The sequence below is a fragment of the Rhododendron vialii genome, chromosome 5a (genome assembly GCF_030253575.1).
Source record: "Rhododendron vialii isolate Sample 1 chromosome 5a, ASM3025357v1".
In the NCBI taxonomy this organism is placed as follows: domain Eukaryota; kingdom Viridiplantae; phylum Streptophyta; class Magnoliopsida; order Ericales; family Ericaceae; genus Rhododendron; species Rhododendron vialii.
In genome coordinates this window covers 30,965,776-30,992,623 of record NC_080561.1, presented here as the reverse complement: position 1 = coordinate 30,992,623, position 26,848 = coordinate 30,965,776, and the positions used below count along the sequence as shown (strand labels likewise).

General features: G+C 39.7%; 2 protein-coding genes, 1 long non-coding RNA gene and 5 other non-coding genes across 9 annotated transcripts; 2 read left to right on the top strand and 6 right to left on the bottom strand.

Annotated features, from left to right (window-relative positions):
* Positions 1 to 6,899: 6,899 nt before the first annotated feature.
* On the bottom strand, positions 6,900 to 7,062 carry LOC131328193 (U1 spliceosomal RNA). Its single transcript, XR_009200466.1, has one exon. It is a non-coding gene; the product is annotated as a U1 spliceosomal RNA (small nuclear RNA).
* Positions 7,063 to 8,642: 1,580 nt separating this feature from the next.
* Positions 8,643 to 8,803, bottom strand: LOC131328127 (U1 spliceosomal RNA). The gene has a single exon (XR_009200408.1). It is a non-coding gene; the product is annotated as a U1 spliceosomal RNA (small nuclear RNA).
* Positions 8,804 to 9,861: 1,058 nt separating this feature from the next.
* LOC131328200 (U1 spliceosomal RNA) lies at positions 9,862 to 10,030 on the bottom strand. Its single transcript, XR_009200472.1, has one exon. It is a non-coding gene; the product is annotated as a U1 spliceosomal RNA (small nuclear RNA).
* A 904-nt stretch (positions 10,031 to 10,934) lies between these two features.
* Positions 10,935 to 11,091, bottom strand: LOC131328201 (U1 spliceosomal RNA). The gene has a single exon (XR_009200473.1). It is a non-coding gene; the product is annotated as a U1 spliceosomal RNA (small nuclear RNA).
* A 1,075-nt stretch (positions 11,092 to 12,166) lies between these two features.
* Positions 12,167 to 12,328, bottom strand: LOC131328195 (U1 spliceosomal RNA). The gene has a single exon (XR_009200467.1). It is a non-coding gene; the product is annotated as a U1 spliceosomal RNA (small nuclear RNA).
* Positions 12,329 to 13,595: 1,267 nt separating this feature from the next.
* On the top strand, positions 13,596 to 16,916 carry LOC131327811 (protein FAR1-RELATED SEQUENCE 5-like). Its single transcript, XM_058360942.1, has 7 exons — positions 13,596 to 13,660; positions 13,751 to 13,802; positions 14,042 to 14,105; positions 14,240 to 16,429; positions 16,516 to 16,593; positions 16,684 to 16,771; positions 16,887 to 16,916. Exons 3-7 carry the CDS (start codon positions 14,047 to 14,049, stop codon positions 16,914 to 16,916), a joined length of 2,445 nt encoding a protein of 814 aa, XP_058216925.1. The 5' UTR covers positions 13,596 to 13,660; positions 13,751 to 13,802; positions 14,042 to 14,046.
* Positions 16,917 to 17,408: 492 nt separating this feature from the next.
* On the bottom strand, positions 17,409 to 18,755 carry LOC131325243 (uncharacterized). Of its 2 annotated transcripts, none has more exons than XR_009199616.1 (2): positions 18,735 to 18,755; positions 17,409 to 17,752 (listed from the first exon to the last, which is right to left on the bottom strand). It is a non-coding gene; the product is annotated as an uncharacterized LOC131325243 (long non-coding RNA). The 2 variants fall into 2 exon arrangements; XR_009199615.1 differs by lacking the exon at positions 18,735 to 18,755 and adding an exon at positions 18,381 to 18,436.
* A 3,084-nt stretch (positions 18,756 to 21,839) lies between these two features.
* On the top strand, positions 21,840 to 25,670 carry LOC131325242 (receptor-like protein 34). The gene is made up of 2 exons (XM_058357390.1): positions 21,840 to 24,517; positions 25,496 to 25,670. The coding sequence occupies exon 1, from the start codon at positions 21,944 to 21,946 to the stop codon at positions 24,512 to 24,514; it is 2,571 nt and encodes an 856-aa protein (XP_058213373.1). The 5' UTR covers positions 21,840 to 21,943; the 3' UTR covers positions 24,515 to 24,517; positions 25,496 to 25,670.
* Positions 25,671 to 26,848: the final 1,178 nt, after the last annotated feature.

Below are 26,848 nucleotides of genomic sequence, written 5' to 3'. Positions count from 1 at the left end.
TTTTTGGCTTCGGCCCCTTGGTGTCTTTGGTTAGCTCATTGCCAATCGAGAGATTGAATCTCGAACTAGGATTATTCTTAGCTTTCTTAGGAATATGATATCGTTCTTCAGGTCCTATTAGTCTTTGAACAATTTCAAAGATAAAAGAAAATTTTTTGCCGTTCAAATAAAAAAAACTATTCAAGGTTTGCAAGTTCAAATCTCATAGACTTTTTTTCTCGGAAAAAAACCTTTAGCGGCCGTTCGTAGTATGAAACTTTTACTGGTGGTCATTTACCGCTATTTTAAGTTGGCAAAAGCTAACGAATGCTATGTGGCCTCCTGTTAGCACCTTGATTTCCAAGGCTTGCTAAGCTTGGCTAGCGGTGGCACCTTGCACCCTAGCCAGCCGATGGAAACGAAGGCATGAGGCAGGCATGTCTTTACAAGGTGACCCGACGGTGTCGGTTGGTGTCGGCACTGGTCCCTAAGGCAAGTGGCAGTCGTGATGCACGTGATGGCCCGATGATGTCGAGGCAGGGATGCTAAACGGGAAGCAGGCTTGTGGGACAAGGCAATCGAGAAAAACGGCTAAGTATTGGGAGCTGGGGTTGGATCACGAAATTGGCCAGGCAGCCTTGAATTGGCTCGGGCAAAACAGAGGCAGGCTTGAGTTGGCTCGGGCAAAACGGTTATTGACGGTTAACAGCATTTCTGCACATGTTGCTGGGAACGTGGGACAGGTGTCCAAGGCAGAAACGGGCTGCATGTGTTGCTGGTAGCATGGGACAGGTGTCCAAGGCAGAAACGGGCAATTATCGGCAGTTAATTTCTAAGCAGTTTCATGTTTCAATGTGCTGGCAGATTCTGGCAGTGCCAGCACAGCCCTAGGGCAGTTGGGGGTGTCAACTGCAAGATCATGGGTTGGCCCCATGATCTCATGTACTTAGTGGCCACGTTTTTAGGATTGTAAGCCTATTTAGGCAGGCATTTTCGTAGCCTAAGGCAGAGGGTTGTTCTGTCTAGGTTCTTGAGTATAATCCTTTGTGAGTTGGTGCTTAATAAAGGTTGGGACGGTTCCCGTAACTCTTGAGTGTGTTCCTAGACGTTCAAACATATCGGGTGTGTGTGTAAACACTAGTTGGCTGAGACCAAGTTGTTGGCAAACTTGGTGCCATCATGGGCAGATTTCTAGGCGAAAAATAGCCCCGTGACAGTTGGTATCAGAGCCAGGTTAGGTTGCGAGCAAAAGTTGCAGAACTTCGGGTTGAAGGTATGGCTGCAAATGCTGCACTCGAGGCGGTACGGGTCAGAGTTACACAGTTGGAAAAGCTCGTTGGTGATGATGATTCTGATGAGGGCGTTACCTTGGTTGAACGCCTGGACGTCGTGTTGGCTTCGGTCGAGTCACAGAAAAAGGCTCACGAAACACATGTCGGTCAGACGGAAACGAAGTTTACTGAGATGCTGGCGGATTTCAACAAACTCTCAGATGTCATGAGGAGCGGGTTTCTAACTTGGAGTCAGAATTGCTGGTTGTGAAGAGGGCCTTCTTGGGTCGCTCAGACGGATTCGAGACTCGTGTAAAGGTCCCTGAACCGAAGGCTTTCGGTGGTGCCCGAAATGCCAAGGAGTTGGAGAACTTTCTGTGGGATATGGAGCAGTACTTCTCTGCTGCTCGCGTTCCGGAGGCAGATCGTGTGACAATCACCACGATGTTTCTCATGGGCGATGCGAAACTCTGGTGGAGAACTCGATGTGAGGACAGCGGGCGTCCAAAGATCGAGCAGTGGGATACACTGAAGAAGGAATTGAAGGATCAATTCCTGCCTTGCAATTCTTCGTGGCTTGCAAGGGAGTCGCTGAAACAATTGAAGCACACGGGTTCAGTGCGAGATTATGTGAAGGAATTCAGTTCTTTGATGCTGGATATCAAGAACATGTCGGAGGAGGACAAGGTTTTCAATTTTATGTCGGGTTTGCAGAATTGGGCACAGTTGGAACTACGAAGGCTGGGAATTAAGGACTTGCCATCGGCTGTTGCTGCTGCCGACGGGTTGGCAGATTTCAAACTGACGGGCGAATCCAATTCTTTTGAATCCAGCACGTCAAAATCTGGTTCAAAGAAATGGGATAAGAGTCAGAAAGACAAGGGTCAGAAATCTGAATCGGTTGCAAAGGACAAACGGCAAGGCAAAGGGAATTTCAGCAAGGGTTGTTTCATTTGCGATGGGCCTCATCGGGCAAAGGATTGCCCAAAGCGTGAAAAGCTGAATGCTATTTGCGTGGATGAAGGGAAAGATGGTGATTCAGACTCGGAAGCGCATGTCCGGGTCAACCCTATGCAATTGCTCAACGTGATTCATGCAGACAAGGCAGTAACCTCGCAAAGATCGGGTTTGATGTATGTCAAAGTGTTGCTTTGTGGAATGGAAGTGTTGGCCATGGTGGACACGGGGGCCACACACAATTTTGTTTCAGAACGGGTGGTGCAGTCGCTTGGTTTAAAAGTCGTTGAAAGTTTCAGTCGGATCAAGACAGTAAATTCCAATGCACAGGTGGGGCATGGAATGACGGGCAATGTCGCTTTGGGGATCGGGGACTGGAATGGGCAAGTGGATTTGGTGGTGTATCCGCTTGATGACTTCGAACTTATACTGGGTAATGAGTTCTTTGTGGCTGCAAAAGTGGCTGTGATGCCACATCTTGGTGGGATTTTGATTGCTGATGAGAAACGACCCTGCTTTGTACCGCGTTGTTCCAAGGCAGAGAAGGGAAAGCGGGCAAGGGAAGGAACGGGTGGTTGGCTATCGGCAATTCAAATGCAGGATTTTCCAGACTTGGTAGTGGCTGGAAGAAAACAAGCTCAACGGGCTTCTCTCGCAGTTCAGATGCACGGGATTCTGGATGATAAGGCGAAAGGGCAGAGCGAGGCAAATGGGAGAACCTCTTGTTTGGCGAAGTATGAAAACAGGCAAGACTCGGAGGCTACATGGGAAACGGATGGGACTTTGTGGCAGTCTGAGAAGCAAGTGCTGGAGTACTTACGGGCCTTACCGACGAGGACGTCGGCTTCCTCTGGTGGGGGTGGTTTGTTAGCACCTTGATTTCCAAGGCTTGCTAAGCTTGGCTAGCGGTGGCACCTTGCACCCTAGCCAACCGATGGAAACGAAGGCCTGAGGCAGGCATGTCTTTACAAGGTGACCCGACGGTGTCGGTTGGTGTCGGCACTGGTCCCTAAGGCAAGTGGCAGTCGTGATGCACGTGATGGCCCGATGATGTCGAGGCAGGGATGCTAAACGGGAAGCAGGCTTGTGGGACAAGGCAATCGAGAAAAACGGCTAAGTATTGGGAGCTGGGGTTGGATCACAAAATTGGCCAGGCAGCCTTGAATTGGCTCGGGCAAAACAGAGGTAGGCTTGAGTTGGCTCGGGCAAAACGGTTATTGACGGTTAACAGCATTTCTGCACATGTTGCTGGGAACGTGGGACAGGTGTCCAAGGCAGAAACGGGCTGCATGTGTTGCTGGCGGCATGGGATAGGTGTCCAAGGCAGAAACGGGCAGTTATCGGCAGTTAATTTCCAGGCAGTTTCATGTTTCAATGTGCTGGCAAATTCTGGCAGTGCCAGCACAGCCCTAGGGCAGTTGGGGGTGTCAACTGCAAGATCATGGGTTGGCCCCATGATCTCATGTACTTAGTGGCCACGTTTTTAGGATTGTAAGCCTATTTAAGCAGGCATTTTCGTAGCCTAAGGCATAAGGTTGTTCTGTCTAGGTTCTTGAGTGTAATCCTTTGTGAGTTGGTGCTTAATAAAGGTTGGGACGGTTCCCGTAACTCTTGAGTGTGTTCCTAGACGTTCAAACATATCGGGTGTGTGTGTAAACACTAGTTGACTGAGACCAAGTTGTTGGCAAACTTGGTGCCTTCGCGGGCAGATTTCTAGGCGAAAAATAGCCTCGTGACACCTCCCATAGTGAGACTCACGCACTGCTTTATTGGCACTGAGGCAATGGCTCATTATTACAATGTCCATCACATCTGACAGTGTTGATGGGTTTTAATCAAATTACAAAATTAACTTTCTTGTATTTTCTAAACTGGAGTATTCAAGTGATAGTAAAAAAACGGTAAGAGCATGTCCATCGGTAGTTATAAAAAATTGCTAATAAATATATTTACATTTTACCTACTTACATTTCTTTCAATACTACACCAATACTTTTTATTTTACCTATTCTCTATTATTATAATTTTAGTTTCTCTCTTTCAAATTAACCATACTTTTATTATATAAATAATCTCAAAAAATTAGGATAGTGATAATGTAAAAATAATTTTTGTTGGTGCCAAAATTTCAGCACATAAAAGTCTTATAAATTGCACATGATACAAGCCTTTTATACACTAAAGTTTTGGCATCAAAAAAATAATTTTGACATTATTATTTCTCAAAAATTAAGTGTTCAAATTTTCAAACTGTTTGAACAGACGCGAAGATCATATTTTTTAATCATTTTTTGAGAGTCTCAGAGATAAAAATTAATTATGATCCTTTAAAATAATATGATCGAAAAATAAAATATTCGTACCAGTTCAAACGGTTTGAAAATTAGAGCACTTAATTTTTTTGAGACTGTTTATATACTAAAGTAATGAATATTTTAATATCAGAAAAACTTCTTTGCAGAAGTTTCAGTAAAGTAAGTTTACGATAGTGAATCGCGACTGTCTAAAATACTTTTGGACGGTCCAGATATTAATAAAAAATATTCACAAAAAACTTTTAACTTTTTTCCGAAATGTTTCATTAAAATTTGGACCGTTCAGAACCAAAATGGACGCATGAGATTGAATAGCTCTGTGAACAAGTTTATCTTTTTAAGATCTTCGATGGAGGCTTAGCACAAAAAAAAAAAAAAAAAAACTTTGGTGGAACGCTGTATGCGTCCATTTTTCTCGTGCTTGGGTTATAAGCTTTACGCAAATGCCAACGGGTGCATCATAGCACCCTATATGGGCAAGGATAAGATCAGGGAGGTTTAGAGGCTGCGACCGTCACGACAAGAATTTTAGAAAATGTAATTATTATATGTAAAAAAAAAATTATACCCAATTTATATAGTCTCGCCGCCACTAAATTATTTTAGTATACATTTTGCTACTGTTATGATAAAATTCCGGTTCCGTCCTTGTGTATGTGGGCCCTTAAGGCATAATTTCTGGCCTCTGCAGCCTGTAGGATGAAGTAATTGAAGTTTTAGAGCCAAATTACATATTTGACCTTTTCACTTCTTCCATGGCTACCCACCACCCTCCAAGCAGCGTAGGTGACGTGATGTGGTGGGCCCCAGCTTTTAATTACACCCTCCTTATCTCATTCGGAAGAAATACATAACTCTCTCCTCCCAATCTTTTTTTAAATTGGATTCGGATTAAAAAGTTGAGTGATTTATTTTTTTATTTTTTATTTTTTGCATTTGTTTGTTTTATATCAAATTTTTGTAATTTATAGACGTTCTATATATTTTAATGTTGCAAATTAACTTAGGCCATGAAGCCTAGTTGAAGTATGTTTTATTGATGCAAACAGATCCTATTTACACTCAATACCCACCTCTCATATGTCTTGTTTGTTCGATGTGGGACTTAAGTCATGTATACAACAATAATGTTTTGCCTTCGAAAGTTCAGAAGAAGAAAAACGGAAAAAAAAATCTCCCATGAATCAGTAAACTTTTCACTTGTTGGTATTCTTTAAAATCTACCTTTGGGCGGAATGGAAAAATACAATGGTTAATTGTGCGAAAGGGTTTTCGGTCGATACTTAATGCAAAATAACTCTTAGCCTCTCATTTAAGCCCAACAAGAAATGGAGCGAGCAAAACTTTTTGCTTGTATCGTATATAAGATAACGCCAATTTTTAGGAGTTCCCACACGCAAGAACTGGCTTGGGAACTCACAACAAACGCTGAAGTGTTGCTTCCTGCTTGATCTCCGTCCCTCAACCCTCGAATCAATGACCAACAAAAACGTTTCTGATGATAAATGATGGCTTGGATAAAATTAGAAAGCAGGAACTGGCCCCTGTGTCGGAAACTAGGAAGAAGAATATAGATAAAAGAATGTGATACTATTAGATTGTCATGATTTTATTTTTGGCGAAAGATGATTATATAGATTATGATTCTTGGTCAACTATTAACCATTAGAGTTTGAAATTACATTTTTAGTAAGTTTTGGAGATACTTACAAAGATAATATGCTCAATATAGGAAGTACAATCCTGATGAAAGTGAGTACATAGCGAATGAAAGTGGGTGCATAGAGAATGTACAACAAATTTAAAATTTTCTTAACCAATACCCTTAGCGTAAAAAGAATTAACTCAGTCACAATAGTTATAACTCGTCATTTTTTCTTGCGCACTTCGTAAGGATACCGAAAACTTGGAAAAGCATTATGTGATTCATGTCGAGCCAAAAAAAAAAAAAAAAAATCCTAATTCATGGTAAGGAACTCTCTGGTTTTCTAAAACCCAAAGCCTTCATTTCATAGGCGATGTGTTCCGGAGGGGGGAAAAAGAATCTCTAAGCGATGCTGCGATAACATGATGCAAATCCAGAAGTTGTTCTAACTTTGTAAGACAAAAAAAAATTCTTAAAGCGAATCAAGATGTTCTGCTCACAGATCTTTTCTTTTCTTGTTTTTGGTATTCTGCTCACAGATCACATACATGACTATCGAATTTAAACTTACATTGCAAAACATTGAGAAAACAGAGTACTGCTACAACTGGGGTATCACTGATCACAAATATGACTGCTGAATTTCAGTTTTAAATTGGAAGACATGGAAAAGTAGAGCAATTGAACAGAGTAATTGAACATTGGAAAGCCGAAAGCATTCAACTGATTAGGGGAGGGGCTGCGCGAATGCAGGCCACCGCTACCACAAATTATGACGTAGACTCCACCGCTTGGGTAGACCTTAAGCGAGCACCCCTCCTCAGTGCAATAGAGGTCACTAACCTAGGCCATGGGTCTTATTGATTTCGCCCATTGACCCCGTCCAGGTAAGTATATCGTAAAGTTGCACGTTGTTGCTCATTTGTACATGCGTTTGCATATGGGACTTCAAAACAAGGCATATGCATTTGCCACTCTTTTTCATGTGCATATTGACTTGGGATACGAAATACAATACCAAGGTTTACTCTGATATCGTACATCGTTACATTCTCATTCAAGTTTATTTTCCCATGATGATTCGTTTCCCATCTTCTTCTCTTTTCTAATCATTGTTCTTCCCATCTTATTGTGCTGCTAAAGTCCGTGTCTTGATCGTTTCACTTTAATCTTGAAATGTTTTGGAGCATTCCGAAAATATCGACGGGTAACTATTGATCTAGATCAAACTAACAGCAATGTGAATCAGTAAATGGAAAAATTGTAGTCAATTTCCAAAACTGAATAAAAGTTTTTGGTCTCTCTGATTGATTGATTCCTTTCAAAATTAATTTAATAAGATAGAACTACAACTTTAAACACAAAAAATGTAAGATCTTAATTTTGTTAATGGTTGCTGAAAGTTATTCAGTGACTTGCTGACATTGATTTTTTGAATATATACCTGCATGGATTCCAGGTCATTAGGTTGTTTCTTTGAGTCTTTGTAAATTAGTTAAGTTTTAGTAGATGATCAGCATCAGAATTAGGTCATGCTCCGTAGTTCATCCAAATTTAGGTTAGACATCCAAAGGTATAGGTCGCCCACGATCCTAGAAAATATTGGGTGCTCCAAGGTACTATCATATGTTAAGAATGTTGGGTATCAAGTAGCGGTACGCCCACCGAGATCTTGATGGCCCCATAGTAAAAGGGCATTCACTTGCTACTCAACATCATGAATCTAAAGCAAGGGCTTTGAGTGTGTATAGGCCTATAGGGATACTGATAGGTGATAAGGTGGGCAAGTAATATTGTGGGAAATGAACGAACAACATCAAGACAAGAACAGAAAGACAAGGAACAAACAAGTTCTAAATAATGCTTAGAAATCGATTGAAATCGAGAGCAATGGTGTCTCTAAGCAAACATTCAAAGACACAATTGGTCGGAGGATAGCAGAAGATCGAAATTATTTCGAGATATCTCCTAAACGAACGCTACGAATGACCATTCATCGAAGTAAAGTGCCCACGGGAAATGGCTTCACACACCAGTAAAAGATTGAAGCTCTTCCCATCTGCCTCGACAATGATTCTCTCGAGCAAGCACTCAAGCAGTTGGTACGTAGTCATTTCTTTCTGTTGATATCTACATATATCAGAGAAGACGAACTGGATGATACCTGTTGATATCTACATATATCAGAGAAGACGAACTGGATGATACGAGAACAAATGAACACATTACTCGTGTAGTCTCCAATCGACAGATTATAGAGCCCGAAAGGATCGAACTTTCAGTGATTACTCTCGTAAAGTTTCATTGAAATGGCAAGCTTCTATACCTCGAAAAATAGCATTCGTATAACCACCATGCTGATTATAAATACGACTTCTGAATTTCAATCTAAATTGGAAAACATGAAGAAGTAATTGCACAGGGTTAATAACTTACTAACCCCTTGAGAGACCCAAATGCTTTAAACTGAATTGGGAAGGGGCCGCGCGAACGCAGGCCCCCGCTACCACAAATTATGACGTAGGCTCCACCACTTGGGTAGACCTTAGGCGAGCACCCCTCCTAAGTGCAATGGAGGCCACTAACCTAGGCCATGGATCTTGCTGATCGTCCGTTGACCCCGTCCAGGTAAGTATATTACAATGTTGCACGCTGTTGCTTATTTGTAGCTGCCTTTGCTTCTTAACTTTTTGTAATTACTTGATGTGGGACTTCAAAACAAAGTGAGCCTTTACTTCTCTCTCTTTTCCTGCTTGCTTCTCTTTTGCATTTGCCACTCTTTTATCACGTCCATAAATAATCTGCTTGCTCGAGAAGCTTAGAAACTGATTGAATTGAACAAAATGAGAAGCCTCGTGTTACGAGATACAAAAAGTTTACAAATACAACTTTAAAATGTGACTCCAGATGCAATTGTGGCTAGGGGTGTCAAGTGGGCTGAGTCGGCACGGCACGTTTAAATGTGGCACAGTACGGCACAGGCACGATTGTGGTCCTGGCATGACACGGCATGGTCAAAGTGGGAACGTGGACGGGCACGGCACGGGCATGGCATGACATGACACGATTGCACGGCACGACACGGCACAATACGATTGAAAAACAGCACGGCATGGCACAACACGATTTAAGTAAATGGGCCCGGCACTGTACAACACGATTTAAGTAAACGCGCCAGCACGGCACGACACGAAGCACAGTTGGCACAAAACTAAACGGGCCAGGCCGGCACGGCACGGCCCGTTTGACACCTCTAATTGTGGCAGATAATTCACGAAACAAACATGATGGCAGTTAAGCATCAGTCTTTTTTTATGGGTGTCGAATGTCCCTTTTCCACCCACCGGCACCGCAGCACTCAGATGTTTTCGCAATCCAGCTATCTTTGGTCTCCTGCTAACGCTACCTTAGTTTCACCACAACTCCAATGCTCTTGAAACTCATCCCACCCAATGTCGTCTTTCTCAGTTATGGATTCTCGGCTTGTGACCCCTTTTTAACGTTCAAATTCCTGTTCCTCATCAAATGTTTGTCTCTACAGACTCGACTATCATGTTGCCACGAGAAACCAGACCCAAACAGATGGAGCACTTGTCCTCGTTATTCCCACACAGCATATACTTGGATTCAAAAGCAAGCTCCTTTCCGGAAGTGCCTTACAAAAGAACCCAAGAAAAAATTAGGAACTTATATGGTGAGGGCCACGCAAACATAGACCCCCCTCTTCTAAAAATTATATATGACGTAGGCTCCACCACTTGGGTAGACCTTAGGCAAGCACTCCTCCTGAGTGCAATGGATCGAGATTGCTAACCTAGTTCATGGGCCTTGTTGATCACCCATTACCCCGTCCAGGTGAGTATATTGTAAAGTTGCTAATCTAGGCCATGGAGCCTAGTTGATTTACGTTTTATTGATGCAACTGGATTCTATTTATACCGATTGCCCACCTCTCCTATTCTTGTTTGTTCAATGTGGAATTTATGGTATGTATACAACAATAATGTCTTGCCTTAAAAACTTCAGAGGAAGAAAAATTAGAAACTTTTATCTCGTCAATCAATGAACTTTTCACTCGCTGGTATTTGTTAAAATTCACATTTGGTCAGAAAGGAAAAATGCAATGTTAAATGTGCAAAATGCGTGGTTTTTGGTCTCTATTGTAATGGAAAATAACTCTTAGCCCCTCATCTAAGCCCAACAAGAAATGGAGCGAGCTAGCAAAACTTTCTGCAGGTCAACAGGTATCATATATAAGATCACGCCAATTTTCAAGAGTTCCAAAATGCGTGAACTGGAAACTCACGATGGGCGACCCTCAACTCAATTGGCCCAACAAATGAAGACACCTGTCAATAAGACCCTAACAAATGTAGGATCTAATGCTATCATCACCCTATGGAAATTTTATACTATCGCTAGACGAATGTGAAACAATTTAGACACAATAGTTGTTAACTCGTCATTTTTTCATATGCACAATTTAAAAAAAAAAAACCATGGAAAAGCGTCAACACACGAATTTCAATATTAGCACTCTTTCCCACTCCCTTGGTTTTCCCCCTTTAGGAACACAGAGCTAAAAAAAAGTTGTTCATTGATCATTCATAAATAAAACTTTTAAATTTCTATTTAAATTGGAAAACATGAAGAGATAATCGGACGGATCCTTCAGAACCCAAAATGCTTTCAACTAAATAGGGTAGGGGCCATGAAGAGATAATCGGACGGATCCTTCAGAACCCAAAATGCTTTCAACTAAATAGGGTAGGGGCCACGCGAACGCAGGCCCCCACTATCACAAATTATGACGTAAGCTCCACCACTTGGGTAGACCTTAGGCGAGCACCCCTTCTAAGTGCAATGGAGGCCACTAACCTAGACCATGGACCTTGTTGATCATCCATTGCAACGATGCAGGCTGTTGCTTATTTGTAGCTGCCTTTGGTTCTTACCTTTTTGTAATTACTGGATGTGGGACTTCAAAACAAGGCGAGCCTTTAGCACTCTCTCTCTTTTCCTGCTTGCTTCTCATTTAGGCAAATGCATTTGCCACTCTTTGCTTTTCTCATCAGTAGTCCACAAAAGTCCTAAATAATCAGCTTGCTCGAGAAGCTTAGAAACTGATTGAATTGAATGAAATGAAAAGCCTTGTGTTACAAAATACAGAAAGTCTACAAACACAACTTTAAAATGCAACTCCGGATGCAATTGTGGCAGATAATTCACGAAACAAACATGATGGCAGTTAAAGCATCAGTTTTTTTATGGGTGTCAAATGTCCCTTTTCCACCCACGGGCACCACAATACTCAGCTGTCTTTGCAACCCAGCTATCTTGGGTCTCCTGCTAACGCTACCTTAATTTCACCACAACTCCAATGATCTTGAAACTCATCCCACCCAATGTCTTCTTTCACAGTTACGGATGCTCAGCCTGTGACCATCGAAAATTCATTTATCTTTTGCATGATCCCGCAGATACCTCATTTTAACTTCCAAATTCCCGTTTCTCATCAAATATTTGTCATTACAGACTCGACTATCACATTGCCATGAGAAACCGGACCCAAACAGATGGAGCACTTGTCCTCTTTAATCCCACAACAATACAGCCTATACTTGGATTCAAAAGCAAGCTCCTTGTCACAATTGTGTTGTTTCTTGCCCTCGTTTCCTCGATCTCAACTTCATCGACGAGAGTTTTTGGTTTTCGTAATAAAACTTTCTGCTTGAACCTGTCCCTTCGACTCATCCTTGAGCTTATGGTTTCATCCGTTTCTTTGGAATTATTGATTCCTAGCATAGGCTAACTAACCATTTTGTTGTAAAGATCTCACATCCTTTCTGAATCATTCCGACTACCACTCTAGGCACAGTTTCTTCATAAGTGCCTTACAAAATAACCAAATTCTGAATCATTCCCACTACCACTCTAGGCACAGTTTCTTCACAAGTGCCTTACAAAATAACCAAAGAAAAAGTTTAGAACTGACATGGTGTGGGGCCACGGGAACGCAAGCCCCCACTTCCAAAAATTATGACGTAGGCTCCACCACGTGGGTGGACCTTAGCCGAGCATCCCTCCTGAGTGCAATGGAGATTGCAAACCTAGGTCATGAGCCTTGTTGATCATCCATTTAACCCCATCCGGGTAAGTATATGTAATGTTGCTAACCTAGGCCATGGAGCCTAGTTGACGTATAATTTATTGATGCAAATGGATCCTATTTATACTAATTGTCCACCTCTCCTATTTCTTGTTTGTTCGATGTGGGATTTGTGTCATGTATATACAATAATATTTTGCCTTAAAAACTTAAGAAGAAGAAAAACGAAAAAATTTCCTCTCGTCAATCAGTAAACTTTTCCTTTGGTGGTGTTCTTTAAAATCCACCCTTGGGCGGAAAGGAAAAATGCAAATGGTTTATTGTGCAAAAGGGGTGTTGGTCAATACTTTAATGGAAAATAAATCTTAGCCTCTCACAACAGACTCTGAAGTGTTGGTTCCTGCTTGATCTCCATCCCTCAACCCTCGAGTCGGTGACCAACACCAATAAAAACGTTTTTGATGATAAATGTTGGCTTGGGTAAAATTAGAAAGCAGGAACCGACCCCTGTGTCAGAAACCAGGAAGAAGAATATCGATAACAGAATCCAGCGGGACGTTAGGAATGTGATACTATTAGATTGTCATGATTTTATTTTGACAAAAGATGAATATATGATTCTTGGTTAACAATTAACCATTAGAGTTTGAAATTACATTTTTAGTTGGTTTTGGTGATACTATATGCTCAATATAGATATTACGTTCCTCATGAAAGTGAATGCATATCGAATGAAAGTGGGTGCGTAGAGAATGTACAGCAAATTTAAAAATTTCTTAACCAGTACCCCTAGCGTACAAGAACTAACTTTAGTCACAACAGTTATAACTCTGTCATTTTTTCTTGTGCACTTCGTAAGGATACTATCATGCGTGGTAGACTGAGAACGCCTTAATCAGTCAAAAAGGTGATAAACGGTCCTCTCCAGACCATGGGTCGACCATGAGCCCCACATCCGATGGTATGATTCGTTCATTTTGTAGCTCTGTTTGTGCAGCTCATTCATGAAAAAAAATCATATCGTTAAGAAAACCGTGGCAACATGATTTCATTTCGTCTGTCTTCTACTAGACAACAATTGTGATTTTGATATATATATACACACACACACAGTAGGCTTCTTATAGGGGATCCCTTATATAGCTTATGTAAGGACTTCTAATTTGGACCCTTGGATCTCATCCAAGGGCTGAGAAAAAAGAAGCCAATTCGCGGGTTAAAATCTCTCACGGGTCGCTGGTCACGGGTAAAAAAACCCACACGCTGGTTAAAATCCCAAACCCCTTTTTTCATTCCTCTTTACTCGTTCAAAACACACACACACAGAGAAAGAGAAGAACGACGAAGAAGAAGAAGATCGTAGAAGAAGATTGAACGACTGAAGGTATTGAATCTCTCTCTCTCGAACCCCTCTCTCGCGAATCTCTCTCCATCTCTTCTCACAATCTCTCAAAAACCCTAATTTTTTGGACAGAGTGACGAACGACGATTTAACGACCGACATTCGCGTGACCCGCGTACGACTGGTATCTCTCTCTATCTCTCTCTCTTTGATTCTCCATCTTTAAACCCAAAAACTAGGGTTCAAAATATTGGGGAAATTTTTCAGATTTTGGGTGTTCATTTCCCCTCATTCTATTTTTTTAGGAATCTGTAATTTTGTCTTTGTAATCTCTGGTTTGATTTTCTTACGAAGTCGAGTTAGGGTTAGGCTTTGGATTTGTGTAATTTTTTGGATTTATATAACAAATTGGGGAATTTGTAGTGTACATGGACGACCTACGAGAAGGAGCCGACAATATTCCACCACTGACTGAGCAACAACCAAGGTCTCTCTCTCTCACAAATTACGGTCACAAATTAGGATTCGCAAAAAAATGCCCATTTTTTTTACTGCTGATTTTTTTTTTCACTGTATGTGAAATTTCTGATTTTTTTTTTTGTTTTCTCTTTTGGGTTCTAGAATGCAGTGTTTGGATGATATAAACGTATTCTCACCGTTAGTATCGATCCCGTGTGAATCATCTGCTAATTCTTCTCAAATACTTTACACTCCTCAAGTTAAGATTGACCTAATACCGAAAATCAACCAAGAGTTTGACAATTTAGATGATGTTTGGAAATTTTACAACAATTATGGTAAAGAAGGTGGATTTGGTACGCGAGTGAGTTCTAGCAAGAGGAATAGGGATTATGAAGTCATTAGGAAGGAGTACGTTTGTTGCAAAGAAGGGGTGAAGAGGGTCCAAAAAACTAGTGAACCCGTTACACGGCGTCGGGGGGACAGTAGAGAGAATTGTGGGGCAAAATTGTCTGTTGTGAGAAACCAGTCAAGTGGAAAATTTGTTATCTCCCAATTTGTCGAGGGTCATAACCACCATCTTGCGTCTCCAAGGAGGACACATTTATTTCGATCTCATCGTAAAGTGTCAGCTGCCAAAAAGGCTTTAATAGAACAACTATCAGCTGCAAATGTGCGAACCTGCCAACAAATGAGTATTTTTGAGTTACAATCCGGAGGTCTACAAAATGTTGGATTTTTACAAGAAGATCTTGATAATTTTAAAAGGGATATGAGGAAAATGTTAGCCGGACAAGACGCCAATATGTTGTATGAGCATTTCCAAATTGAACAACAAAAGAATGCAGGTTTTATGTATACAATAGAGAAAGATGATGAGGGGAGGATGACTCATTGTTTTTGGGCGGATGCCACCTCTAGAAAATCGTACCAATATTTTGGCGATGTTGTGGTGTTTGATACAACGTACAACACAAACCGTTATGCCATGATCTTTGCACCTATATTAGGGGTTAATCGCCACGGGCAGACTACTCTTTTTGGGTGTGGATTCTTAAGTGATGAAACTAGTGATTCTTTTGAGTGGCTTTTCAAGGAATTTTTGAAAGCAATGCCAGGAGGCCCGCCCAAAATGATCATAACTGATCAGGATCCGGCAATGACTAAAGCATTTGCTAATGTTCTTCCAAATACGCATCATAGGTATTGCATTTGGCACATTGTGAGTAAATTTTCTGAAAAAATAAGTGCCTTATCCTATAAAGAACATTATGATGAGTTCAAAAATTGTATATGGAATTCCGAGACTCCTAAAGAGTTCGAAGCTAAATGGATGGATGTTGTACATAAAGCTAACTTATCCAATAATGAATGGTTGAAAGGGCTGTACCAAATCCGTGAGAGATGGATTCCTGCGTATATGAAACACATGTTTTCTGCCCACATGACTAGTAGTCAAAGGGCTGAGATTTCTCATGCATTCTTCAAGAGATATGTATCTGAAAATAATTCATTGTGGGATTTTGTGACATGGTTTGATAGGGCACTTTCAAAGTTACGTCATAATGAGTTGGATATGGATCATAAAGATCTTAATGAGAAGCCTCCATTGAAAACAGTAGCACCCATGGAGTTGACAATGAGTGAATTGTATACACAGACCATATTTTACAAGTTTCAAGATGAACTACATCAAATTTTGGCGTATGTTATTACAATGACACATGAGGATGAACGCCGTTATTTGTACAATGTTGAGAGGGTGAAGGTGAGTGGTTCAAGGGTTCGTCAAATTTTGGTAGAGAAGTCATCAAAATATGCAAGTTGCAGTTGCAAGATGTTTGAAAGTGACGGAATCCCATGTCGCCACTTGTTGGCGTTCTTCAGTAGAATGCAGATTATAGATCTGCCTAATGAGTACATTTTGCGGAGGTGGACTAAATCGGCGAAAGCTATGAGAGTTGTAGATGACTTGGGTGGGTCCGTCAAAGAAATATGCGACACTTCTTTGTCAGAGAGGCGAAATAATCTCTTCCAACTTGCTTCTAACGTAATTGATGATGCCGTATTAACTGAAGATGGAACTCAAATTTTGGAAGAAGCTTTGTGTTCGGTTCAAAAGAAGTTATGTTCCATGAATCTTGGAAGCGAAGATGGCAAAGCGAGTGCTATCCAAGTGTCTATTTCTCATGAACAAAGTTTCAAAGAACCGCTTAAAGTTAGGGCAAAGGGTTGTGGTAAGAGATTGAAGGGAGGAAAAGAGAAGGCGGTCAAGAAGAGTAGGCGTTGTAACGGTTGTGGGTTAACCGGACAGTCGCATGATAAAAGGAACTGTCCAAAACTTCAGAACATGTATGTGTATGGTCAATTTAATTCTTTAGTTGTCCTAAATTTAATTCTTTAGTTGTTTGGAATTTTAATTGTTGTTTTTTTCTTAGATCTTCTCAAGATGTTAGGTTGAATGATGACGACGACGACGACGACGATGACGACATGGACTTTGTCGATGATTGTAAGTATTCATTTAAGTTACTTCTTTAGTTGCTTGAATTGTAATTCTTGTCTTTTGTTTCTTGTATTGATATTATTATCTATTCGTATTTCAGGATGATAGAATTGAATCTGCTGGAATGTAACTTGGGAGAGACTTGGGAGAGACATGTATTTTGGGGGAGACTTGAGTTTGCTGGAATTGTATTGATATTTTTATCTTATTTATGGAGGGTTTTGATCAATGTAATTTGGGAGAGACTTGTATTTTAGGTGTAACTTTGGCTTTTGTTTGTGAAACTGCATTCATGAATATTAGCTTTCGTCACTGGGTACTTTTGTCATTTGATTCTGGGTTTGTAACCGTAGCTTTCGTTATTGAGTTTATTTTTTATTTTTGTAACTGGATACTTGTGCTACTGGATACTTGTTTTATGGAATGAGAACAGGGGAAAAACCCAAAATGTTAAAGACTCTGGAAAACAGGGGAAGGCTTTTATTTTTTTCGTCACTGAGTTTATTTTTTTTAGTAACGGCTTTTATGTTGCCGCCATATGTAAAAAAAAACAGAAGAAAGAGGGGTGGAGTTACTGGATACATGTGTTTGGAAATGAGAGAAGTTCCATTTTGCTTCTTGGCATGTGTCTCTCATAATTGTTTCATGCAAAGTCGGCAGGTACATGCATGTTTTGGTTTTGTGATGAAAAATTGTGGAAATTGTCTATGGATTTGACTGGAGGTTCAATTTCTCCACAAACACAAAAATAAAAGTCCTATTCCTAGATAGTAATAGGTTTATTAAACTAGTCAATTTTAACGGCATAGTCGACATAGGAAAATGCCACGGCAAAACTAGTCAATTATTTCAAATTTTCACCATTCAAAACAACAAATACGTTCATTACAATCGTTCAAATTTGTGCTTTAATCTACAGGTATAGTCATTACAATCATCCAAACTTGTATTTAAAATCAAACAGCAAATTTCGGTCGAACTCTGTGCTTCTCATCCTTATTTTCAAGCTCATCCCTCTTAGCACCAACGACCTCTCAACCTTCTTCTCGAGCTCAACCTTCTTAGGACCAAGGACCCTGTCCACCTCCTTCCCTTGCTTCAACAACACAAATTGAGCGGTGCACAACATCTTTATAATCTTCCATTCTGTCCCTGACTCTCGCCATAATCTAGCATCAAATGGATGAAGTGTAAGATATGACATCCTATGCAAAATAGCAACCTCGAAGATGCACGACAATGTTAAACGAACACGATAATGAATGGCTTATAAAAACTAGCCCAAAAATATAACCACCCTCCAAACCCCTGTTGATGTTCAACATGAAGCAGAATACCAGTTTCATTCATATTTTCCTTAGCAATCAGAAAACAAAATCCCACTTCCACATTAATCAAAGGTCTCAAAAAAGAAAATTCGCGTTGCAGAGAATTATGGAAAACAAAGCCATATGTGGTTATCATAAAAATAATAAATAGGGGTCAAATTTGTGTTTAGGCATTGAAGATGCTCCTCCCCAAATTGAGTTTTTACTAAAAATTTGACTCAAATTTGTGGGGGAAAAAAAGGTGAGGACTGGAAAGGGCAATTGGAACAGTGAAACTTAGTATCCATAATATGCTGAAATTATGAAAATCCAGTTTCTGATACATTGTTAAGAACTAAACCAGGGCCTGCCATGGGTAGTGTCTGGATTTGGTATCCAAATTCTCTTTCGAGGAGTAATTTAAGCATCTAAATTAAGCACAAAATCACAGCCAACAGTGATGTAGACGAGAGAGAGAGAGGGTACATACTCGATCTTGGGCTAGTTTTGACAGCTAAGATTTTGGGTTCAAACATTCAAAAAAAATAGGCATTTTTTTGCGAATCCTAGTTTCTGACTGTAACTCGGTCAGAGGTGGAATATCGTCGGCTCCTTCTCGTAGGTCGTCCCTGTACACTGGAATTTTCCCAATTTGTTACGTAAATCAAAAAATTTACACAAATCCAAAGCCTAACCCTAACATGAACGAGAGAGAGCCCCAATGTTCAGGTTCTCAAAAAATCGAAACAAATGTACCCAAAATGTTTTTACAAAAAAGGCCCTAATTTCGGATGTATGAGTTAGAGAGAGGACGAGCCAAAGAGAGGGAGAGAGAGATATATACCTTGTTCAATCTTCTTCTTCTCAGTACGTCAGACTCTGGGTTGCTCTCCATTACAAGGGTTGCTCTCCATTACAACATCTGTCCAAAAAATTAGGGTTTTTTGAGAGATTGTGAGAAGAGATAGAGAGAGATTCGAGAGAGGTTCAAGAGAGAGAGGTTCGAGAGAGAGAGGTTCGAGAGAGAGATTCAATACCTTCAGTCGTTCAATCTTCTCCTACGATCTTCTTCTTCGTTGTTCTTCTCTTTCTCTCTGTGTGTGTGTTTTGAACGAGTAAAGAGGAATGAGAAAAGGGGTTTGGGATTTTAACCAGCGTGTGGGTTTTTTTACCCGTGACCAGCGACCCGTGAGAGATTTTAACCCGCGAATTGGCTTCTTTTTTCTCAGCCCTTGGATGAGATCCAAGGGTCCAAATTAGAAGTCCTTACATAAGCTATATAAGGGATCCCCTATAAGAAGCCTACTGTGTGTGTGTGTATATATATATATATATATATATATATATATATATATATATATATATATATATAGTCCATCTATGTTGTGGAAGCCAAATGTATCGAAATCGCGACTGTAGGATAAGCAGATCAAACATCAATCTGATATTGTTTCCATGATGGTGTACACTCATTGTTCCCAATAAGCATGAACCCAAATTCCATGCACTATGGACAACAACATTAACACTTAACAGGACTGCATAATAACAGGAATACGAACCCATGAATTTGCCTAAATTTCAGACACCAACATAACATCCATGAGTAGATGCACAAACCATAGGCATGGCCTTGCAAGGATTTTCTCATTCCCATAGCATCAGAATCGAGCCTCACAGCACGGTTAAGCAACACAAGTTTAATTTGGTAATAGATGAATAATACACCAGTGTTGTTACTTTTTCTTTGTCAATGTCCTGCATTTTCTCCTGTGTCTTTTTATCTAACTTTTTGTGGCTTCTTTCTGACTACATGAATAAAGCAAGAGATAGAAGAAAAGGGACAAAGCCACTAATTAAGGACCTTGATAAGGTTGTGGTATAGAGATTCAAAGTCTTCAATCAGTTCTCCTTGATGCCGGAGTCCACACGCCCAAATTCGAGTCTTTTCATGTGGCGGATGGATAACGGCAAAAAAGCAATGAAAAGAAACTTTATTTGACAAACTTTCCTAGCCATCCCAAGCACAATGAACAAGAAAATGTAACATAACAACAGGAACAGGAATCCAGCAAATTTGTCTATAGTTCTTTTCGAGTACTAACATAGCCATTGGTTTATGGATTCAACATTTGGGGCTAAGTACCTGTGCCGACATGGGTGTGGGATAGGGATTGGATACGGCTGTTTCAAAGAGGACGCAGTTGAGAAACTTCTAGCTTTTCTTAGTAGAAATATGGCGAAAAGAAGAAAGAATTATTGAGTCCATAACTTGTAGTATAAAAAACATTATCGTGTCATCTTTTTCAATTGTTTAGCTACGAAAACATAATAAAAGATAATTATGTCATGTATCTTCGTATCGAAACCCAAATCTGGAATACGTGCCCTCTATCTTCAGGTTTGAGATGTTTGATATCTAGATGCACATCCACACAATGTTCGCACACGAACCATGCATTGGCACCGTCACAAAACATCAGAATTGAGCCTCATCCCACTAGCAAAAAGTTGAATTTTTATAATTAAAATAATAACAGATGAGATGGCATGTGCGAACCCAACGGGTTTATAGTTAAATTATTCAACCAAATTAAGCATATAAAAAAGCTCTAGTCCAGTAAATCATTAACAAAATTGGTGGTGCAGTGGGTTTCCAACTTTCCATCAACTTGTTTGACACGGTTTCAACAAAGCAAAAATGAAAGACTATTATATCAAAATTCTGTTAAAATTTTCAATTCCTGCATTTCACATGATTCTTTTTGATCGAACGTTGCTGGCTTCTTTCTAAAAAATTCACCAAAGAAAGAGACGAAAGAGAAGGGAAAACCCACTAAGGACCTCGATCGATGATCCTAGAGCTCAAATTCGGAGTCCATACGCGCAAATTCGATTCTTTTTGTGTAGTGGGATGGATATTACTGCAAAAATCAATGAAAAGAAATTTGATTTGATAAACTTTTGTAGTAATCCCAAGCACAATGAACAACCAAACTTAAGAAATAGGAACAAGAATCTAGCAATCTTTTTTAGTTCGGATCACAAAATAAAAAAGCAATCTTTTGTAGTACTAACATTACCTTTGTTATATGGATCCATCATTTAGGCAAAAGTACCCATCTAACACGACACAACATGGGTGTGGCCGTGTGGGACAGGAATTGGATATGGTTGTTTCAAAGTGGATACGGCTGTTTCAAAGAGGACGCAGTTGTGAAATTTATAACTTTTCTCTATAGAAATATATGAAGAAAAAAAGAAAGTATTGTTGAGTCCATAACTAGTATAAAATATGTTATCGTGTCACCTTTTTCAGTTATTTAGATCATATAAAAGCATAATGATCGATTAAATAAACAATAAGCGGAGAGTAAAATTTGATTTGCATGCCCCATCCTCTAGTATGGATAAAGGGGTATCAATAAAGACTGAAACCAAACAATAGTTTTTTTTTTTTTTTTTTCTCTTTGAGACAATTAATTGATTTTCTATTTTCTAATAAAAAAATTATAGAATGAAGCAAAAAACTGTACATGGAAACTGGAATTGGTTTGGTGGAGATTGAACAGTATCTGATATAGGAAAAGGAAATAATTGTTTTATTTCGAGAAACCATTTCCAGAGTCGTGCATTAAAAACCATTTCCAAAGTTCTGCAATTGCCATATGGGGTTGCGTCCTTTTCTCTTCCCTTGAATTTATATATATCGGGTTATGAATTCCAAAAGACTAAATTCATAAGACTAAGGTCGTAAGCTAGCCTTCTGTTAACTGGATATATATCCTTTACCCCTCGAACGTAATGAAAACCAACTGAGGTATAAAATCCAGTATATGGAATGGTATCTGCTTGGTGTCGACGTAGTGGAGCTCAATAGAAGAGGAGGAGAGCTCCAAATCAACCTGCAAAAAAGAAAATATTATACTGGGTAATGTACGTAGATATCTTATTTTTATTGTTTCCTACATTTTTAAATTGGTTCTTGAGATAATTAGTCAAGTCGACATAGCAAAAGCAAAAGCTGAAAGGCCAATCCATTAGGTTATATTAATGCCACATTCCCCACATCAACAATTCATCTACCACTTCACCAGTTTCTTCACAACTAAAAAAATGAGAATTGAACTCTTTACCTGGTTTTTCTCAATCACCACACTCTCAATCTTCTGCTTTACCACCATTCCAGTACACAGCCGATGTCTGGAGGATCAAAAGTCTTTGTTGCTTCAATTGAAGAACAACCTCCAGTTCAATTCAGATTTCTCTGTCTTGGTGTTGTGGAATAAAAGCAACAATTGTTGTGGGTGGGATGGTGTCACTTGTGACGATTCTGACTGTGTTATAGGTCTCGACCTGAGCATGCAATCCATCTCTGGGTCGATTCCGAATTCATTTTCGAACCTAAGTCACCTTGTTCACATAGATTTTTCATCAAACAATTTCACAGGTACCATACCTTCGTTTCAGAGATCCAAGAATCTCACTTACATAGACCTCTCTAAGAATTCTCTTACAGGTCCCATACCTTCGTTTCAGGGATTCAAGAATCTCACTCGCATGGATTTCTCTAGTAATGCTCTAACAGGTCCAGTTCCTTCCACTTACTTTGAAGGCCTTTCAAATCTCGTATATGTTGATCTGGGTAATAATTCATTCAATGGGAGTATTCCTTCTTCTATGTTTTCCCTTCCATCTATGCAGGAAATTTGGCTTTCCAACAACCAATTCACTGAAGTTTCTGGGTTTCTTCCAAATGGTTCCTTGTCTCCTTTGGTTGCACTAGATTTTAGTAGTAACAAACTACAAGGGCCTTTTCCCTCATACTTTTTTGATTTTAAGAATCTCGGGTACCTCTACCTTTCTTTCAACAACTTCAGTGGCACCCTACAGCTAGAAAGTTTCCATAGGCTTCAAAATCTTAAAATACTTGAGCTTTCATACAATAGCTTGTCAGTCAATGCAAGTATTAGTGACTCTAGCTTATCATCGTTTCCCCAACTCAACAGATTACGATTGGCTTCTTGCAAGATGCGAAAGTTCCCTCCTCTAATGAACCAGTTGAGCTTGGTGGGCTTAGACCTTTCTGACAACCAAATTTCTGGGGTCATACCTAATTGGATTTGGAATCTCGGTAATGGATCTCTAAGTAACCTGAATCTTTCTTGTAATCTCCTAGTGGGTTTGCAACCGGAATACGTTATTCCTCGTATTGTTGTCCTTGACCTTCATTCGAATCAGCTCCATGGTGAAATGCCAATACCACCAAAACCAGCATACTATATAGACTACTCGAGGAATAATTTCAGCTCTTCAATCCCTGCTGAAATTGGCAACGCCATTGCCACTGTTTTTTTCTTCTCTCTTTCACATAACAAGCTTTCTGGACCCATCCCGCCATCAATATGCAATGGGATCAACCTTCAGATTCTTGATTTGTCCTACAATATATTGACTGGCACTATACCCCAGTGTTTGATAGATAAAGGTACTACGACCCTTGGCGTATTGAATTTGCAGAATAACCAACTTACTGGTAAAATAACGGGGACATTCCCGGTAGGTTGCACTTTGAGGACCCTTGAGTTGAATGGAAATCACTTGGAAGGCGTGGTTCCGAAGTCCCTGGCAAATTGTGCAAATGCAGAGGTTTTAAATCTCGGTGTCAACAACATAAATGGTGACTTCCCTTGTTTCTTGGCGAACTTATCAGAATTGCACGTCTTAGTATTACGATCCAACAAGTTCCATGGAAATATACGCTGCCGAGGAATTCATAATTATATCTGGCCAAAACTTCAAATCATTGACCTAGCTTTCAACAACTTTAGTGGTTTTTTGCCCCCAAAATTCTTTTCACAGAGGAAGGCAATGATGGAGGAGCGTAATGCACAACCAAATCTTAATCACTTGCGTTTTCCAATCTTTCTTAATTTCTACTATGTGGATTCAGTGACAGTTATCAACAAAGGGTTAGAGATGAAACTGGTGAAGATCTTAACTATATTTACCGCCATCGATTTCTCAAACAACAGGTTTAAAGGAGAAATGCCAGATACAATTGGGGATCTGAAATCCCTCTATGTTCTCAACCTATCACACAATGCCCTCACTGGTTCAATCCCATCATCACTTGGAAACTTGTCAAACCTTGAATCACTTGACCTCTCGTGGAACAAGCTCGACGGAAGCATCCCGGTGGCACTTGCAAGTCTGACATTTCTTGCATTCCTAAACTTATCATACAATCAACTCATTGGAATGATCCCAACTGGCCCCCAACTTCAATTATTTCCAAATATTTCGTATGAAGGAAACAAAGGATTATGGGGACCTCCTTTGACCAATAAGGAAGCAGAACCGACACCACCAACATTGAATGGTACGCAGTCATATACTGAGGAGAATGAGATTAACTGGGTCTACATAATCGCTACGTTGGGATATACTGCGGGGTTTGGAGTTGTTGTTGTGCCACTTTTATATTCGAAAAGATGGAGACAATGCTACTACAGTCCTCTTGATAGAGTTATTGTGAGGATTCTCCATCATCAAGAGCAGCGAGCAAGGAATCAAAGAAGAAGAAACAACATAAACCAGCTTCGGAGACGCCAGCACCACTGAAGGGTAAGTTCTCGAAGCAGAGTATAATTTGTTTTTTTTACTTAATGTTTCAATCGAATCATGGAAAAAAACTCATTCGGATCGAATCCATATATGAGTTTCAACCAAATTAATAAATGGGTCACGAACAATAAACTATGAACGCACTTTAGGAAAAATCAAATGCTTAAAATCAATCAATAATATTCATGAGTTTTCATCCTCAACCCTAGTTTAGAAGTTTAGCCTAACATAGATGAAAATACATTTTCACAGAGACTTCTTTTGCTCATGTTTTGCTCCAGTCGTGTCGCCCGAGATGGTGCTCTCAAAAACCACGTACAAATCTTTGGAAATACCGACGTGTTTGTGATTCACATGTGAAATGGGCCATTCGAATTTGATTCAATTTCCAACTAAGAGTGGCGATGTGGTGATTTGATCATTTCACTAGTGGGGTAGCTCCCCGCCGCATGTTTACTATGTTGTCGGATGTGCGTCATAGATTTCATATTGTATACGATATTTTTGTTTGGCTTCGGGCCTATTTTAATTCACAGGTTATTCAATTATCTATATATACTATATACTAGGCAAATGTAGTATTCAAAAATAAAATCAAGCTCTCTCTTTAATTCTCTCTCCTATGTGGCATTCTTCTAATAAAATTTATTTTCTTTGTACAATTTGAAAATACTAAAGTCAAATAAAAAAATTAGAAAAAAGCTTCCAAAGTTCATTTAATGTTCAGACATTGTCTCATTAAAACTTTTACATCAAATGTTAAATCATTAGTCAATGAGAGATAAAAATAATATAACAATACATGCATTACCTATAGCTATAAATAACATCAAGCATAATATGATTTTTTTCCCCTTGCCTCCGTGCATAGCACAGGTACACGCTTGTAGAGTTTGATTCAATTGTTGTTCATTCCCATGGTAAATTTGTAAGTTTGGTATTCTAAATTCTCACCTGGACTAGTTTATCCCTTCTCAGGCCATCACGTGGAGGGGACAAGATTTTGGCATTGGGCACTAAGTTGGCTATTTCTGTTTTATGTCATTTAGCAATTTCAATTGATTACTTGAATTGCAAGCATGTTATAATATATGATGTAAATGATCTCTTCTATCATTTGGTTAAAAAATATATTGCCATCATGTTGTAACAAGGCATGGCATATATTTGTCAATTTTCCGCTTTTCTAGTTGGGCTTAGCAAATCCGATGATTCGTAATAAATTGAGTTTGTACTATTTATCTGCCAGTGTTCAATAAATAGAAGCTCTGGTGGATATTGTCAATAATGCTTTCGCATTTTATTTTAGTGATAGTCTCTTAACTTGTAGAAATTAAAGGTTGTGGTAGGTTAGACTTACAGGCCAGTCACAAATCCCACAGGTTTGGATTGTGAAAAAACTGAAAAAGAAGAGCAATGTAACATTCTTCCTATTCAAGTAGGTTCTCTCCTAGTCTGGCATTTGGGACTTGGGAGTGCCTTTGATATCCACCTAAAAAGCGAGGATTGTAACAAACTCATGGATTGAAAAGGATGGGATTCTGTGCAGAATTCAATTCTGGACCAAGTGGAAAGCTCAGAGGGAGGTCCAGCCTGCCATTTCTTGGGAAAAAAAATTGTCATGTCCCTAAATGGGCATTCATTGAATGGCTCATTTTCTGTGGCAGATTATCTACTAATTAAGGACAGGCTGGGAAGTTGGGGCTTGCAGGTAGATATGGCATGATGTCTTTGTAATGGCTTAAGTGGAGTCCCATGAACATTTATTTTTTCTTCTCCATTTTCTTGTCAAGTTTGGGGTTAATTCCTGGGTAAGAACTGTTAGTAATTTATTTTAATCAACGGGTATCTGTAATCTTAACGTGGGGAGATTAATGAGTATTTAATATCATGGAGCTCGTAATATAATTGAGATAAGGACGGGAGTGCAATTATAATTCTGTAGTGGGGTGAATTATAATTAGTGAAATAAGAATTAGAATCCTGGTGGGATTAAGTTTTCTTATTTACACTGGGAGCCCAGACTTATTACTCCTTAGGTCCCTATCGTAGCTCTATATATACACGTTATGTTCTCTAGGTCAGGATGATGTTTTTCTATTATTCAGTAAATAGAGGCAGGCTTAGAGAGAGCAAATAGATCACGAAAGAGTCCACACTTGGTTCGTGTTCTAGACGTGCAGGGAATACGATAGAAGATCGTAAGGTACGGTCGAGCAGTATTCGTGGTTTATAGCAAGACGTGCTATAACAAGTTCAACCAGTGTTCGTGTCGCAGGGAGTTGAGGTAGAACCCTAATTCCGCTTTATAGGGTTTTATAATTTTTGTTG